The 18,612-nt window shown below is 44.5% G+C and overlaps 1 protein-coding gene across 1 annotated transcript in view; it reads left to right on the forward strand.

Annotated features, from left to right (window-relative positions):
- The window catches only part of LOC115471141 (dynein heavy chain 5, axonemal-like), a 766,968-nt gene that overhangs the window by 667,181 nt on the left and 81,175 nt on the right, over nucleotides 1–18,612 (forward strand). Inside the window, 1 exon segment of the mRNA XM_030204834.1 lies at nucleotides 8,815–9,003. Within this exon segment, the coding sequence (XP_030060694.1) occupies nucleotides 8,815–9,003 (189 nt within the window).

Below are 18,612 nucleotides of genomic sequence, written 5' to 3' on the forward strand. Positions count from 1 at the left end.
GCTTTGCATATGTAGTTGCATACATAGTTCTCAGTTTATATAAAATGTCCTTTGGTGTATCTTTTCCCTCCACTAATATGGCTTGTTTCTCTGAGAGAGCTTCCAAAAGCATGCACTTCACATAATAGTTTGCATTGTCCCATTCAGCCATATTTTCAGCTGTTCTGTCTTGGTCTAAGCATATATTTAATCTTTTTGCTCGAAGGAGACATATGAATCTTAATTCCCACTGCTGATAATTAAACTCAGTTAATCTAGGCACCTTGAGAGAATAGAAAAATGGTGAATTTCCTCCCTCAGCCATTTTCTTAGCCTTCTGTCTGCTGTGTGGGGGGGGGGAGAGAGACAGACTGAATCTTTCCTTTAAAACTTAAGAGAAAAATGTGGCCTTTTTTTTTCTGCCTGGTAATATTTCTCTTCTTTTTCAATTCCTGAGCCCTGGGCCCATAACCCTTTTGTTGGATTATTTGTAGTAAATAATTAGCAGATTTTAGTACACACAGCTTCAGCTTTAGAAATGTTAATTTCTTTCTTCATCTCTCTCTCATTCACCCCTGAATAATTCACTGCTGAGTCACTTTAAAGTTGAAGTAACAAAACATCTGTTTACTCACAGTTTGTAGTTAGATTATAATCAGACAGGCTTTTATATACATATTACTATACATTTGTATTATCAGCTCCTTCCATGTGCTTAGATGGTAATGGATGCTCACACCACCATAGATCCTCTCAGGTTAGGAGAGATCATGAGCTCCATGTGCTCCATGTGCTGCATGTGCTGTGTCTAAACCCCCACAGGAAGTTGCATAGCTGTGTGACCTCTCTAAGTAATTCACATCAGAGGTCACAGAGTAATCACAGAGAAATAATAGGTGACAGGCAATGCATGTAAAATACAATTACATTCCAACACTTTTCCCACGGATATCCAAATTGGTATAATTGAAACCCAATTTAGGACGTCTCCAACTGCACTCCGTCGCAAGGACGGCCAAAATTCAAGGGGGCATGTTGGAGGCATAGCAAAGGCAGGACTTGGGCGTGCCTAACATTTGGATGTCTTTGACCTATAATCGAAAAAAACAAGGACGTCCCTGACGAACACTTGGACGTTTTTACCCGGACCTGTTTTTCTTATGACTAAGGCACCAAACGTTGCCTGAAATGACCAGACGACCACCGGAGAGAATTGGAGATGACCTCCCGTTACTCCCCCAGTGGTCACTAACCCCCTCCCACCCTCAAAAAGCATCTTTCAAAATATGTCGTGCCAGCCTCTATGTGAGCCTCAGATGTCATACTCAGGTCCATGACAGCACATGAAGGTCCCGGGAGCAGTTTTAGTGGGTACTGCAGTGCACTTCAGACAGGCGGACCTAGCCCCATCCCCCCCCCCCTATCTGTTACGTTTGTGGAGGGAACAGCAAGCTCTCCAAAACCCACCACAAACCCACTGTACCCATATATAGGTGCCCCCTTTACATAAGTACATAAGTATTGCCATACTGGGAAAGACCAAAGGACCAACAAGCCCAGCATCCTGTTTCCAACAGTGGCCAAGCCAGGTCACAAATACCTGGCAAGATCCCTTCACCCGTAAAGGCTATGGTAGTGGTGTAGAGTTGTGGGTTTGGGAGGGGGGGGGGGTTGGGCGGGCTCAGCACCCAAGGTAAGGGAGCTGTGTTCCTGGGAACAATTTATTAAGTCCACTGCAGTGCCCCCTAGGGTGCCCGATTGCTGTCCTGGTATGTCAGGGGGACCAGTGCACTACAAATGCTGGCTCCTCCCACATCCAAATGGCATGCATTTGGATGTTTTTGACATGGACATCTTTGATTTCAAAAATCGCCGAAAGTCAGAAACATCCATGTCTAGGGACGACCAAATTTAGGGACGTCCAAATTTAAGGATTTAGATGTCTCTGACAGTATTTTCGAAATGAAAGATGGACGTCCATCTTGTTTCGAAAACACGGGTTTCTCCGCCATTGGATTTCGCCGTTTTGCAAGGGACGTCCAAATCGCAACTTGGACGTCCCTTTCGAAAATGCCCCTCCACATCTCCTTACCGTGTTGTTTAAAGTAATTTACTGAAGAACACAATCTTTTTAAATGAAAAAGTTCTCCCACTGGTAAATTAGTGCATAAATGTCGCAGAGAGCAGCTTGTGAAATAAAGCAATGTGTTGTGCGCCTGTGTTTTTTGAAACATACACAAAAACAAAAAAATCCTCAGATCTGGAAATTAAGATATTCAAAAACGTTATGGACTGAGTACTGTAAACATAAGTGAAATGCAAATTTGGGTCACATCCATTAAGACATACAAAAAAACTGTTTCAACTGAAGTTTTAAATGGAGAGCTGCTTAAACTCCTGTAAAAAAAAAAAAAAATTCCATATAAATGTTGTCAACATCTAGGGCCATTGTTGCCCCCATCGCTCTTACTTTAATGTGATAATAAAAATTATCTCGAATTAGAACAAAAAAGCTTTTGTAAACCAATTGAGGCAAATTGTAATAAAAATGAAGAATGAATTTGTCAAGTATGAGGTCAAGTTTCTCATAACTGAAAATGATTTCGAAAACCCTTTGTTGAGGTGTGTTAGTGTATACTGATTTAATATCACATGTAACTGGAAAAAAGAAACCTGTGATGAAGTACTAGTAAATTCTTTGAGGACAAGCAAGGCATAGTCTTCTCACTGATGGGTGACGTCCCCTGATGAAGCCCTGGCACATATGCTACCCAGCATATCAAATGTTTAGACGCCTTTGGAAGGCCCACACCACACAGGCATGAGTGTCTTCCCGCCTGCCTGAGTCACACGGGACCCACAGTTTCACTTTCTCTGCAGAGCTGAGAAGAAATGTGCATCTTGGCAGCGAATAAAACTATTTTCTTACATTTTTTTTGCCTTTCTGCCTCTTCAGTTTTGTGAGTAGCACAGGATTTTTCTCTTTTTTTTTTTTGTGAGGGATTTTTCTACCCTCCCTCTTTTTTCATAGTTTTTCAACCCTTTTATTTTCTTTCATTTTTTCACAGCTTGCAGCTAATTTTAGGCCTGAGCTCTGGCTGGGATAAAAATAAAATAAGTTATTTTCCCCTTTTTCATAATTGAGCCATTTGATTTCACTGCAGCTATTTTTCACGTATGTTTCAAAAACCTGCAAGTGGGTTTAATCAGGTCACATACTGTAATAGGACCATGTCTGTGACTGACCCACATGACGTGCGCCTAAAATGTCTGGGCCCTAATCACAGTAAGACCTTTAATTGTTCACTCTGTATTCAAATGCAGAAGAGAACTCAAAAAGCTAGAGAGGCTGTGCATGAAAGACTTTTTAGCACACAGAAATCCAGTACATCAAAAGCATTAGTCCCCATGGCTTTGTAGCTACTCTGGACACTAGTAACGCATCGTCATTGAGGAGGGCTGTCCAATATTGCCAACACTATTCAATGTATTGATGGCAACACTTGGAAAAAAACTGGAAATCTTGGGTTTCAACATATTCATATACGCAGATCAAATGCCACCATACATACCTTTCCAACAACAACAGCACAGAAATAATGGACAAAATCAAAACAGGTCTGGACCTTATGGAAAACAGGGCAGAAACTTTCAGACTTAAATTAAATAGAGACAAGACCAAATTTCTGTTACTATCAAGTGCACACAACCTCACAGCCCACCAAAACTTCACAATCAACCACCAAACGTACTAAATTGAAGCACAATTAAAAACACTGGGAATCATTCTTGACAAACACCTAACACTATATAGTCAAATATCAGCAGTCACAGCAAAATGCTTCAGAACACTATGGAAACTGAGAAGGATCAGGACTACTTACCTAGGCAATCATACAATCGACAATACTTTCACAACTGGACTACTACAATGCAGTATACATTGGTTGCAAGGAAAACACACTGAAATCGTTGCAAACCGTCCAAAACAAGGCTAATTTTCAAGAAGTTGAAATATGAAAGAACTACCTCAGTACTCAAAACACTACACTGGCTGCCAATCAAGGCAAGACTGATCTTCAAAACGAGCACCATCATCTACAAAATATTATTTGGTATGTTCCCAGAATACATGCTAGACTTGGTAGAACTATCCCCAAGAAATGCAAGCCCAGAAACCAGAAATTACCTACTTCTTCATCTACCAAACTGCAGAAACATAACCTACAAAACTATCTACATGGCTGGATTTACCTACCTGGGCTCCAAATGGTGGAACTATACCAAAAATCACCAGAAGCATCACAAACTATCGTCTATTTAGAAAAGAACTGAAAACATTACAAATTCTACATTAAATAGCTATCGCTGCTCATCCCAATTACTAATCATAAAATATCCTTATAGGTCCAACCAATTTACTTCAATTCTTTGAAGGAGTAAACAAACTTGTGGACAAAGGGGAACCGATTGATATTGTATCTCTGGATTTTCAAAAGGCGTTTGACAAGGTACCTCATGAAAGGCTACAGAGGAAATTGGAGGGTCATGGGATAGATGAAAAGTCCTATTGTGGATTAAAAACTGGTTGAAGGATAGGAAACAGAGAGTGGGGTTAAATGGGCAGTATTCACAATGGAGAAGGGTAGTTAGTGGGGTTTCTCAGGGGTCTGTGCTAGGACCGCTGCTTTTTAATATATTTATAAATAATTTAGAGATGGGAGTAACTAGCGAGGTAATTAAATTTGCTGATGACACAAAGTTATTCAAGGTCGTTAACTCGCGACAGGATTGTGAAAAATTACAGAAGGACCTTAAGAGACTGAGAGACTAGGCGGCTAGATGGCAGATGACGTTTAATGTGAACAAGTGCAAGGTGATGCATGTGGGAAAAAAGAACCCGAATTATAGCTACGTCATGCAAGGTTCCACGTTAGGAGTTACGGACCGAGAAAGGGATCTGGGTGTCGTCATCGATAATACACTGAAACCTTCTGCTCAGTGTGCTGCTGCGGCTAGGAAAGTGAATAGAATGTTGGGTATTATTAGGAAAGGTATGGAAAACAGGTGTGAGGATGTTATAAATCCGTTATATCGCTCCATGGTGCGACCGCACCTTGAGTATTGTGTTCAATTCTGGTCGCCGCATCTCAAGAAAGATATAGTGGAATTGGAAAAGGTGCAGCGAAGGGCGACTAAAATTATAGCGGGGATGGGACGACTTCCCTATGAAGAAAGACTAAGGAGGTTAGGGCTTTTCAGCTTGGAGAAGAGATGGCTGAGGGGAGACATGATAGAGGTATATAAAATAACTAGTAAAAAGGCCCGTTTCTGACACAAATGAAACGGGCGCTAGCAAGGTTTTCCTTGGAGTGTGTATGTTTGGGAGAGTGTATGTGAGAGTGACTGTTTGAGAGTCAGAGTGAAAGTGTGAGTGTGTGAGAGAGAGAGTGAGTCTGGGTGTGAGTGTGTTTGTGAGAGAGTGTGTGTGAGAATGAGAGTGTGTGCAAGTGTGTATGTGAGACACAGTGTGAGAGAGAGTGTGTGTGTGTGGGCAAGAGAGAGAGTGTGTGTGAGACACAGATTCTCTGCGAGAGTGTGTGTATGACACCAAGCGAGTGTGTGAGTGACTGTGTGGCACATAGAGAGTGAATGTGATACAGTGTGAGACAGAGTGTGTGAGAGTGAGAGTCAGAAAGACATTGTATATGAGAGAGAGAGTGTGAGCCGTGCCCTCCCAATCCATGGCCATCTGTCCCCTGCCCCCTCCATTCATCCTTTTCCAGCAATTCCCCTCTGTCCCTGAGCCCTGCCCTCCCAATCCATGGCCATCCATGTTTGTCTGTCACCTGCCCCCTCCATTCATCCCTATCCAGCATTTCCCCTCTCTGCCTGAGGCCTGCCCTGCAATCCATATCCATCCATGCCCATCTGTCCCCTCCATTCATCCCTATGCAGCAATTCCCCTCTCCCTGAGTCCTGCCCTTCCAATCCATGCCCATCCATGCTCCTCTGTCACCTGGCCCCTCCATTTTCCCTATCCAGCATTTCCCCTCTCTGCCTGAGGCCTGCTCTGCAATCCATATCCATCCATGCCCATCTGTCCCCTCCATTCATCCCTATCCAGCAATTCCCCTCTCCCTGACTCCTGCCCTTCCAATCCATGCCCATCCATGCTCATCTGTCACCTGGCCCCTCCATTTTTCCCTATCCAGCATTTCCCCTCTCTGCCTGAGGCCTGCTCTGCAATCCATATCCATCCATGCCCATCTGTCCCCTCCATTCATCCCTATGCAGCAATTCCCCTCTCCCTGAGTCCTGCCCTTCCAATCCATGCCCATCCATGCTCCTCTGTCACCTGGCCCCTCCATTTTTCCCTATCCAGCATTTCCCCTCTCTGCCTGAGGCCTGCTCTGCAATCCATATCCATCCATGCCCATCTGTCCCCTCCATTCATCCCTATCCAGCAATTCCCCTCTCCCTGAGTCCTGCCCTTCCAATCCATGCCCATCCATGCTCCTCTGTCACCTGGCCCCTCCATTTTTCCCTATCCAGCATTTCCCCTCTCTGCCTGAGGCCTGCTCTGCAATCCATATCCATCCATGCCCATCTGTCCCCTCCATTCATCCCTATCCAGCAATTCCCCTCTCCCTGAGTCCTGCCCTTCCAATCCATGCCCATCCATGCTCATCTGTCACCTGGCCCCTCCATTTTTCCCTATCCAGCAATTTCCCTCTCTCCCTGAGTCCTGCCCTCCCAATCCATGCCCATCCATGCTCCTCTGTCCCCTGCCCCCTCCATTCATCCATTTCCAGTAATTCCCCTCTCTCCCTGTGCCCTGTCCTCCTAATCCATACCCATCCATGCTCCTCTGTCCCCTGCCGCCTCCATTCATCCTTTTCCAGCAAGTCCCCTCTCGCCCTTCCATGACCCCCCCCTCGCCTCCATGCTACTCTCTCCCATGTCCCCGCCTGGCCCGCCCTCTTCTTCCCCCCCCCCCCCTTCGCATCCATGCCTCGCATCCATGCCCCCCCACCCCTTCGCATCCATGCATCCCTTTTTTTTTTTTTATTCTTTTTAACTTTACCTCCGTGGCGGTTCGTGCAGCGAAGCGTCAGGGAAGGAGGCGGCGCTCCCGACGTCTAGCTTTCCCTTCGCTGTGTTCCGCCTTGTTTTGAAGGCGGAACACAGCGAAGGGAAGGCTAGACGTCGGGAGCGCCGCCTCCTTCCCTGACGTTTCGCTTCCCGATTTGTTTGTTTTTTTCGCGAGGGCGGGGCAGAGACGGCTGGCTGGCTTGAAGGCTTCACACCACGAATCCACGAACCCTACAGCTTCAGTGACGTCAGATGGCTTCAGGGCTTCACAGAACGTTGTCCTCATTAGAACGTTCACGGTGCGTTTTATTATATTAGATGAGTGGAGTGGAACAGGTGGATGTGAAGTGTCTGTTCACGCTTTCCAAAAATACTAGGACTAGGGGGCATGCGATGAAACTACAGTGTAGTAAATTTAAAACAAATCGGAGAAAATTTTCCTTCACCCAACGCGTAATTAAACTCTGGAATTTGTTGCTGGAGAACGTAGTGAAGGCGGTTAGCTTGGCAGAGTTTAAAAAGGGGTTAGACGGTTTCCTAAAGGACAAGTCCATAAACCACTACTAAATGGACTTGGGGAAAAATCCACAATTCCAGGAATAACATGTATAGAATGTTTGTATGTTTGGGAAGCTTGCCAGGTGCCCTTGGCCTGGATTGGCCTCTGTCGTGGACAGGATGCTGGGCTCGATGGACCCTTGGTCTTTTCCCAGTGTGGCATTACTTATGTACTTATGTAATCTTTAACCATAAACCTTCACAATAAGTCTTACTACTACTAATCATTTCTATAGCGCTACTAGACATACGCAGCGCTGTACACATTATATGCAGGTACTTTCTCTGTCCCTAGAGGGCTCACAATCTAAGTTTGGTACCTGAGGGCAATGGAGGGCAAATGTAACATGTAAACCAATACTGTAACTGCTAACCAGAATGCAATTTGTAAGCCACTTTGAACCAAAACTTGTTTTTGGATAACAGTGGAATACAAGAACAAATAAATAAATTTGGCATTGCACCTTCAGGTATTGGTTATGGGGGTGACCTTTTTCCTTCAATTGCCCTGCAAATGTTGTATTAAGATTGAGGGCAATAATTATATCTTCTTTGAACCTTAAACAATTGAACAGTTTATTGAAGGCAGGAAATCTCCTTCAGGTCATGTAGTTGCTGTCACTCTCCCAAACTGATTGTGCTATATTGGAATTTCAACCTCCTTGTTTTGATGCTCCTGTTTTTTCCCCCAAGTTTCATTTTATGACATAAGATTTCCTTTATCCCTTTGAGCTCTCCAACTCAAGGAGTCCCCCCCTTCTTTTTCTATTTTTAAATGATAATATTGTGTTAATGTTCCGTTTTGTTTCTTGGTTTTTTTTTTTTGTTATATTGTTGGATTCATCTTGTATAACAATATTATCTTTCCAAATTCAAGGTATCCTTGAAATATTGTTATGGTAAAATTAGTAATAAGGAAATAGAAATGACAGAAGATAATTCTTAAATTGTTGAAGATGCTAACAAAATATTAACTGATAAAAAGTTACAATATACAAAGTACATGTAGTAGTTTTGGAGAAAATAATAAAGCAGTAAGGGAAGAAAGGACTACAGATTATTATGAACATGAGTGTAGTTCTAAGCTGTGGTATTTTGCAAAATCCAGTTTGCTTTGTTCAGCTAATGTGTTTGATGTGTCTGATTTTCTTAATTCAAAAACCTTTCACTTCTAATGTTCAGGTGTTTGGTCTTCACCCTAATGCGGACATAACATATCAGACAAACATGGCAAATGAGACCTTGAGCACCATAGTGAACATTCAGCCTAAGGACAGTGGTAGTGGGGGAGGAGAGACCAGAGAAACCGTAGTGCAGCGTCTCGCTGATGAAATGCTGGAGAAGCTACCACAAGATTATATCCCCCATGAGGTATGTAGAGATTATTTAATAACCAAGTAATTAAGAAATAATCACATCCTTTTTTCCCTTCAAGTTGTGTCATTTTGTGCATATATCCCACAGGTGTCTGCCTGCATGATTTTGTAGCATTACGATAAAGCATATTGGGATCCAGCTGGGAGCAAAAGCATTATGTAAATTTAAATTACATGTGCTTATTAGGAGTATTATTACTGTATTACACCCAAATTCCTGCATCTGTGAGGCTATTCCATGTCTATTTCTGAGCTTCTACTTGTCTTAGTCATTGATTAAATGTGATATATAGGATCTGCAGCATATACATTCAGTTTATGGAGTTATCTAAAAGAAATATGTAAGGACATTGAGGAGCCTTTTTATTAAATGCAAGAAGCAGTTGCCATGTGAATTGGTTCACGGTCATTGTAATCGTTACTGCCCTGACATAACACAGTACATTAATTAGTGCATTAAGGACTAGATTCAGTAAATGAGACCTAAATTTGGACGCTGAAAAAAAATGCACACTGACCGCTATTCTGTAAACGGCACTCCGAGTTTAGTACTGTTTATAGAAAATCGCATAGTGCTGGGATCTGTGCCCAACTTTGGGTATGAAGGTTTTCCGCCTACTGAAACCTGGTATAAATCATCACGTGTAAATTAGGTGCAGTTCGCCCAAATCCTATAGTATCATGTGCATCTTTAGTGAATGCCCCTGACTTGCCTATGCGCCTCCTGTAACCATGCCCCCTTTTCACTTACACACTAAAAGATTTGCACATGCATCTTTATAGAATAGCAGCAAGGTGCACATGCAAATCCAAATTGCTGCCAATTAACACCAATAATTGATAGCACCTGATTATTGGTGCTAATTGGCTCGTTACTCAAAGTGCACATGCAAATTGGGTGCACTCCCAAATGTGAACGCCCAACTTTGGGCACTATTGATAGAATCCAGGGGTAACTGCATATGCTGGAATGGGATGGGAAATGAGTGGGGAAAGAATGTGGACTGTACCTTGCAGATAATGCACAGTATCATACCGCATACTGGCCTGTATGCATATAGCACAGATGCACTTGTCACCTCTTTAATAGGCGTGCAGCCATACTGGCACTGTGCTTGCCATGCAGTAAAGGTTTTTCCTGTACAGTAACTGTATAGGGAGATGCATGGAACACCCCCTAGTGGTAGGCGCTCAGGCTCTGTAATTATTACTTGATCACTTACCACCCAAACTAACACACTGTAGTAAAAGACCCTTCAAGGAGCTTATTTACTAAAATCTGGCTCAATCAGCTTCAGCTGTCTTGACAAGTACAGTAAGGGGGAAGGGCTGACATTTTGTTTTGCCTGCTGGAAAACCTCTAGCCAGGTCATTCTGAAGGGAAGGAAGCATTCAGTCGATACCAATTCCCTCGTAAAGACAAAATGCATGACTCCTGGCACAGGCATTCTCGCTGAAACATGGCCGTGAGTCTTGTTCCTCCAGTTATTGTATCCATTGACTGAGAGTTTTGATTTATTAATTGACTAGTAAAAAAGGCCCGTTTCTGACACAAATGAAACGGGCGCTAGCAAGGTTTTCCTCGGAGTGTGTATGTTTGGGAGAGTGTATGTGAGAGTGACTGTTTGAGAGTCAGAGTGAAAGTGTGAGTGTGTGTGTGTGAGAGAGAGAGAGTGAGTCTGGGTGTGAGTGTGTTTGTGAGAGAGTGTGTGTGTGAGAATGAGAGTGTATGCAAGTGTGTATGTGAGACACAGTGTGAGAGAGAGTGTGTGTGTGTGTGGGCGAGAGAGAGAGTGTGTGTGAGACACAGATTCTCTGTGAGAGTGAGTGTATGAGACCAAGCGAGTATGTGAGTGACTGTGTGGCACATAGAGAGTGAATGTGATACAGTGTGAGACAGAGTGTGTGAGAGTGAGAGTCAGAAAGACATTGTATATGAGAGAGAGAGTGTGAGCCCTGCCCTCCCAATCCATGCCCATCTGTCCCCTGCCCCCTCCATTCATCCTTTTCCAGCAATTCCCCTCTCTCCCTGAGCCCTGCCCTCCCAATCCATGCCCATCCATGCTCCTCTGTCACCTGCCCCCTCCATTCATCCCTATCCAGCAATTCCCCTCTCTCCCTGAGCCCTGCCCTGCAATCCATATCCATCCATGCCCATCTGTCCCCTCCATTCATCCCTATCCAGCAATTCCCCTCTCTCCCTGAGCCCTGCCCTCCCAATCCATGCCCATCCATGCTCCTCTGTCCCCTGCCCCCTCCATTCATCCCTTTCCAGCAATTCCCCTCTCTCCCTGAGCCCTGCCCTCCCAATCCATGCCCATCCATGCTCCTCTGTCCCCTGCCGCCTCCATTCATCCTTTTCCAGCAAGTCCCCTCTCTCCCTTCCATGACCCCCCCTCGCATCCATGCTCCTCTCTCTCCCATGTCCAGCCTGGCCCGCCCTCTTCTCCCCCCCCCCCTTCGCATCCATGCTGTCGTTTCTCCCCTGCCCTCCCGCTCCCATTGTTCAACTTTACTGCCCACCCTCTTCTCTCCCCCCAACATCCCTTTTTTTTTTCTTCTTCTTTTTAAATTTACCTCTGTGGCGATTCCGGCAGCGCAGCGTCAGGGAAGGAGGCGGCGCTCCCGACGTCTAGCTTTCCCTTCGCTGTGTTCCGCCTTCTTCTGACGTCATCCTTGATGTCAGAAGAAGGCGGAACACAGCGAAGGGAAGGCTAGAGACGTCGGGAGCGCCGCCTCCTTCCCTGACGCTGCCGGAATTTTTTTTTTTCCGCCCTCGACGTCATGACGTTTGACGCGAGGGCGGGGCAGAGACGGCTGGCTGGCTTCACACCACGAATCCACGAACCCTACAGGGAGTGTTTGAGTGGCTTCAGAACGTTGTCTTCAGAACGTTCACGGTGCGTTTTATTATATTAGAAGATTAGTGGTACATGGACGCCATCTTTTTGTGGATCTATATCTTTCATGCATTTTTTTGAATATATAAGTGCACTGTACATCCTTGGCTCTGACTCTTTTTGCTTTACTTCACTGCACGATAATATTCTGTAACTAGGTGCATATCTTCAATAGCATTTAGTTTGCAGGTAGGTATACACATGTGGAGTCTAGGTGGACTATGGGCAGGGTGTGCAGTTATCCCCAGATTATATATAGCACGATCAAAATTGTGTGCGCAAATCCATTCATATTCTGGATTTGCGCACGCAGTTTAATTACTTAACAAGCCAGTCAGTGCCGATAATGGCCACTTAACAAGCAATTATTGACACTAATTGGCATTAATTAGAATTTATGCACACAACTTGTTAGGCATATTCTGTAAAGTGGCGCGTGTAAATTCTGATGCATGCTGCCAAAAATGGGGCATGGATTGGGTGGACCTTGAGCATTCCGAAAATCTACATGCACAGTTATACAATACATCTGCTCTGTGACTAACTTAGGCGCCGGTATTTACACCAAGTTTTACTTGGCATAAATGGATGCACCTAGAGTTAGGCACGGGCATGGCCGCTAGGCATAGTTTATAAACCGGTTAGGTGTATTCTATAAATCGTGCATAAATCTAGACACGATTTGTAGAATACACCTAGCTGGAAATATTTTTGGTGCCGATTTTTCAGGCGCCATATGTAGAATCTAGTCCTATGTGCCTATGGTACAGAATGCTGTAAGTTGCATGCATATTACCTTAAATTTGATGCACACATTTACATTAGCATTATGAATAGTGTCAGCATTTGAACTTAAGTGTACAGGTGAGTATATACCCTGTTAAGCAAGTATTCTGTAAAGAAAAGTAGGCTTCTACCAGATGCTGTCTGGTGGGCCAGTTCTCACTCAAAATGTAACGCCAGCACTAGAAGCGATTAGCACCGGACTAGTGCTGGTATTACAGAATGCAGAATGCTCAGAGGAAAATACACTAGAAGAATCTTTTTAAATGGAGAAATTAAAAATACAGTTTCATAACAAAGATAAATAAGAATCCCTCACAATCAACACACCACCTCCTTTCTGCTTCACAGATTGAGAATGTGAATATGAAACACAGGAGGGGGATGTTAATTGATTCAAAATATCTACATCAGATTCTAGCAACCATCTCTCAGTAATATATAATACATTTATAGACAGCTCTAAAATCAAATCACATAACAGTCAAAACTTATTTCTCGCACATCTAGCATTAACAAGAACAATAAAATAAATCTGATGTACAATCAATTTAAAAGCATCCATCTCCTGCTCAATAACAATAGGTCTGAATACTCGCTTTCTTTTCTTACATTTTCTGGTATTCAATAAATCACCATAATGCCCAATCCCTCTATAACTGGAATAGAATAACAACACATTACAAAATAATACCCCAGAATTTCCATTCACTTCACCAACTCCTTGCTAAGGCCGCACTAAGAAGCATACAAAGGAGCTCCTTAGTCACGCTCCTTTGTCGGCACACCAACCTCACTCATTGGCCCTCAATCTACAGAATAGTGGAGGTAAATCTCCAGCTTTGGGATGGGCCACCCTTGGCACCTCTGCAAGTGCAATGCTTGCATTTACATATATAAGTACCATATTTCTGGAAACCCCTATACAAAACAGCCAATTAATGAACCAAGCTCCAAAGAATTTTTACTGCCCAATATTCAAAGCAATTTAAGTAGGCAGAAATGCCTCCTGCCTACTTAAATCATGCTCTGCAAGCCAGACACCAATATTCAGCAGCACTGTCCCTTCTGGGGTCCTTCAAGTGTGCCCCTCTCTTCCCTCTCTCCTGTCCCCTCCCTTCATGGGTCTAACATCTGTCTCCCTCCTTACCTGTATATCCTGGCATTTCTTTCCCTCACTCCCTCCCAAAGGTCCAGCATCTGTCTTTCTGATCATGCCCCTACAAATACTGATAACTCTTCTTTTTCTCATACCCATCCTGGTATCTCTTCCTCCCAGTGCTTTTTTTGTAGGAAAAAAGGTACTGGTACTCATTGTGGGCAGAGTCATCATATATGGCCCCACCCCTATGGTAACAATACTCAGTAGGGGAACTACCGCTCAAAAAAATCCAAAATATCAAACAAAAAAAGAACGGGTTTATATGAATGGGAACCCTGTTCAAAAACAGTGATAAGGAAAAGTGGAAAGGACCTCAGATAAGTGACATACAGCAATAATGCTGAACAAGTTGTGCTCTACATGAGCGTCACTACAAATCAATCACTGGTCACTTTCTCACCATCCTCCTATGTGCTCAAATTTGGTAACAAATCAAATATTAAATATCAAAAGCTGCATTGCCCATAATGTTAAACATCACTTAGCTGCAAAGCGGTCGCCATCGGGCTTCCCTGCCCAATGGACCTGTTTCACCACCACAGGGCTTCTTCAGGGGCAAACGGGGGGACCCTCAGCATGACCGTACTTTGACAACTGGACAATCTTGCCTACAACATAAAGCACAATTAATTAAACACACTGAGAGAACAAGGACCCACTCAACCCAAACCAAAATTCCAAATACTTCCAGACTACCTTCCAGACTGCTAACTCTGTGTGTGGAAGCAAAAAATAGCACACACCAGAAGGGCTTTGTCCACTTAAATACCTTACTGCCCCACCCAGTGCTACCTGCTAAATTAACCTTAAAAACCACCTACACACACATATCTCAAAACCATCAACCAAACAACAATTGTACCTATCTTAAACATACATTTCAAATACTTACAAACTACCATCCAAAACACTGACTTTCTGTGAGGAGGCAAAAAGTAGCATACACCAGAAGGGCTTTATCCTAAATACCTTACTGCCCCACCTAGTGTTACCTACTTAATTAACCTTAAAGAAACCACCACACACACATATCTCAAAACCACCAAACAAACAACAAGTATACCTATCTTCAACACACATACACAGATGCAGTTCAATATCAAACATCCACTCTGAGGACTCACAAAAATCCCACATTCCACTAGCTACATGACCTGCCTTCATAATCTTCAAAACCACTTGTCTTATTAAAAAAACACTGTCCATTCCAACTTAGTGTTTAAACCCTGCGGTTCAAGAGAATGGAGACGAAAAATCCATTTCTGTTCCAACTGTAGGAGATGTCTATTCAAATCTCCACCCCGCCCAGTTGGAATTACCTGATCTAGAACTCTCACAGTGAAGTCATTGAAAACATGCGATGCACTAATGAGCCACAAGAGGAGCTCCTGTTTTTCCGAGGGCAATACTGGATCTATGTTCATTAATGCGAATGTTCAATGATCTAGTCGTTTTACCCACATATATCTTCCCACAAGCACATTGCAGCACATATATGACATGTGTAGAATGGCAATCCGTATGCCAGCAAGAGACATAAACTTTTTGGTCTATAGGATTAACAAATCTATCTCCCACAGCAGTTATATCACATGTCATACATCGACCACAACAGAAGTGACCAAGTGGGACTTGTTCTTGTCTAGTCTCTTCCAACCGGGGTAATTCAGAAGGACTAACCAATTCTTTAATATTTTTACCCCGAGAAAAGGCAACCAATAAATCCATGTCCTGAAAAACAGGACACCCCACCCCTATGGTAGCCACACCCACAGTAGCCACACCCCTTTTACCAGCCATGGCACATATAAATGGGTATCATTGAAAATACTATACCAGTATAGGAAAAAAAAGTAACTTGTGATTTTTTTTCATTATAAATAATTTCTGTAAGCTGTTACAGCTCCAGTATACCCAGTGCAAAAGACAGCAGATGTAAGTTCTCAGATTGGACATATTCCAAACACTAAAATGAAAATAAAATGATTTTTCTACCTTTGTTGTCTGGTGACTTTGTTTTTCTGATCATGTTGGTCCTAGTCTCTGATTCTGCTGCTCTCTCTCTCTCTGCTCCCTTAACTCCACTTCCATGGCTTCATTTCTATTTATTTCTTTACGTTCCTCCTTTCTTCTTCATTTCTTGCCCTACATCCATAGGTAAAAGCTGGGTCCTCCGCAGACTTGACTGGAGGAGGTATAGAGTGGATCCAGCTTTTGCCTATTTTCTCCATCCACGTGCAGTTTTTCTCCTCTTTTCCCTTTCCCTCATCTCCGTCAGTATGCATCTCCTTCCTATTTTTCTCTCCCCTCCATCCATATGCATCTCTCTTCCCTCTCATCCATCCATATCTAGCATTTTTTCTCTCTCCCTCCATCTATGTTCAGCATTTCTCCTCTCTCCTCCCCTCCATCCATGTTCATCTCACTTCTTCTGTCTTCCCTCTCCTCCATTCATGTCCAGCATTTCAACTCTCTCCCCTCCCTTCCATCCATATCCAGAATTTCTCATCTCCCCTAAATCCATGTGCATCTCCTCCTCTGTCTTCCTTCCCCTCCATCCGTGTCCAGCATTTCTCCTCTCCTCCTTCCCTCCCCTCCATCCATGCTCATCTCACTTCCTCTCTCTATCCTCCTCTCCATCCATGTCCAGTATTTCAACTCTCTCCCCTCCATCCATGTGCATCTCCTTCCTGTCTTCCCTTCCCTCCATCCGTGTTCAGAATTTCTCCTCTCTCCCCTAAATCCATGTGCATCTCCTCCTCTGTCTTCATTCATGTCCAGCATTTCTCCTCTCCCCCCCTCCACTCCATCCATGTGCTTCTCCTTCCTTTGTTTTTCCTTCCCTCCAACATTTCTCCTCTCTTCCCTGCCCTCCACTCCATCCAGGTCCATCATTCTCCTCTCTCCCCTCCCCTCCATCCATGTGCATCTCCTTTCTGTCTTCCCTCTCCTCCATCCATGTACAACATTTCTCCTGCCCTCCCCTCCATCCATCCATGTCCAGCAACTCTCCTCTCTCCCCTGCCCTCCCCTTCCATCCATGTCAAGTGATTCTCCTCTGCCCTCCTCTCCCATCCATGTCCAGCGATTCTCCTTTGCCCCTATCCTTCCCTCCCATCCATGTCCAGCAACTCTCCTCTCTCCCCTGCCCTCTCCTCCCATCCATGTCCAGCAATTCTCCTCTGCCCCTGCCCTCACATCTGTGTCCAGTGATTCTCCTCTGCCCCTCCCCTCCAAATCCAGTGATTTCTCCTCTCTTCCCTGGCCTCTCCTCCCATCCATGTCCAGCGATTCTCTTCTGCCCGCCCATCCATGTCCAGTGATTCTCCTTTGCCCCGTCCTTCCCTCCCATCCATGTCCATTGATTCTCCTCTCTCCCCTGCCCTTCCCTCCCATCCATGTCCAGCGATTCTCCTCTCTCCCCCGCCCTTTCCTCCCATCTATGTCCAGTGATTCTCCTCTGCCCCCCTAACCATCCATGTCCAGCGATTCTCCTCTGTCCCTATCCTTCCCTCCCATTCATGTCCAGCAATTCTCCTCTGCCCTCTCCTCCATGTCCAGCGATTCTCCTTGCCCCCTATCCTCACCTTCCACCCATGTCCAGTGACTTTCCCCAGCCTCCACCTGCCCCAAGTTTGATTCAACCCCAGCCCCACCTGTTCGCCCTCAGCTCCCTGACTTTCCATTCCTTCCACCCTGCGTTGAACTCTTTTATTTTACTTCAAGTCGCAGCGGCAGCGAAGGCAGCAGGCAGGCTCGCCTCCTCGCTTCCCTTCCCTCAGCGTCCCATCCTCGCAGAAAGGAAATTACATCAGAGGAAGGCAGGATGCTGAGAGGGAAAGGAAGGCAGTTGGTGAGCCTGCCTGCTGCTTTCACTGCCACTGCAACTTGAGGGGAAAAATAAAAGACTTCAATGCAGGGTGGCACGAACGGAAAGTTGGGGTGCTGAGGATGGGCAGGTGAGTTGGCCCTGAGAAAAAAAGGTGCTGGTACACCGTGCCAGCACGTACCCTCCTTCAGTGCCACTGAATATTGACACTAACCATCCATTTACAATGTGAACTGGAGAGGGGCATTCTGAGGGCAAAGTTGGGGAGTTGCTGGAAGCCATGTAGGTGCTGGCAATATTCAGTGCCAGTATCTGACTAGCTAAGTGACCAAATAAGACTGCATAAAAATCAGTCCTAACTTTTGATTACTTAGTTATTCAAGTGCCGGCACTGGCTTTGTTTCCAGGTAGTGGATGACATTGCTGGATGTGCTCTCCTCCTTAGCTGATTCAGACACCCCACTCCTGACCACTCCTCCCACAAGTTCCAACCCTCCTCCAGAATCCTCCCCCCCCCCCCAAGATCAACCCACCCCAAGAACACTCGCCCTCCCCAAGACAGGCCCCCAAGATAAGTGGTCCAGTGGGAATATTCTGGGTAGGAGTGATCCCCACTCGCTCCTACCCTATATGTTAAAATGGGCACACCCAGCCAGTGCATGAGATGGATTTGCATACAAGGGAAATAATATATACAGATGTATTTTATGCATATCCATTGTGGATATTCTGAAAACTAGACTGGTTGTGAGAGTCCCAAGTCCTGGGTTGAGAGCCACTGCTACAGATCAGTAACAAAATCTTTCTTGTTTAGCAAATGTTTGGGAGAGGAACATGACTGCTCAATTAGTAACATATCTATAGAACAGTAAAGAGATACATATATTTCAGTCAGGTATTATAGAAGAGTGTGGTGCTGAATTTGCCCTT

The sequence above is a fragment of the Microcaecilia unicolor genome, chromosome 1 (genome assembly GCF_901765095.1).
Source record: "Microcaecilia unicolor chromosome 1, aMicUni1.1, whole genome shotgun sequence".
NCBI lineage: Eukaryota > Metazoa > Chordata > Amphibia > Gymnophiona > Siphonopidae > Microcaecilia > Microcaecilia unicolor.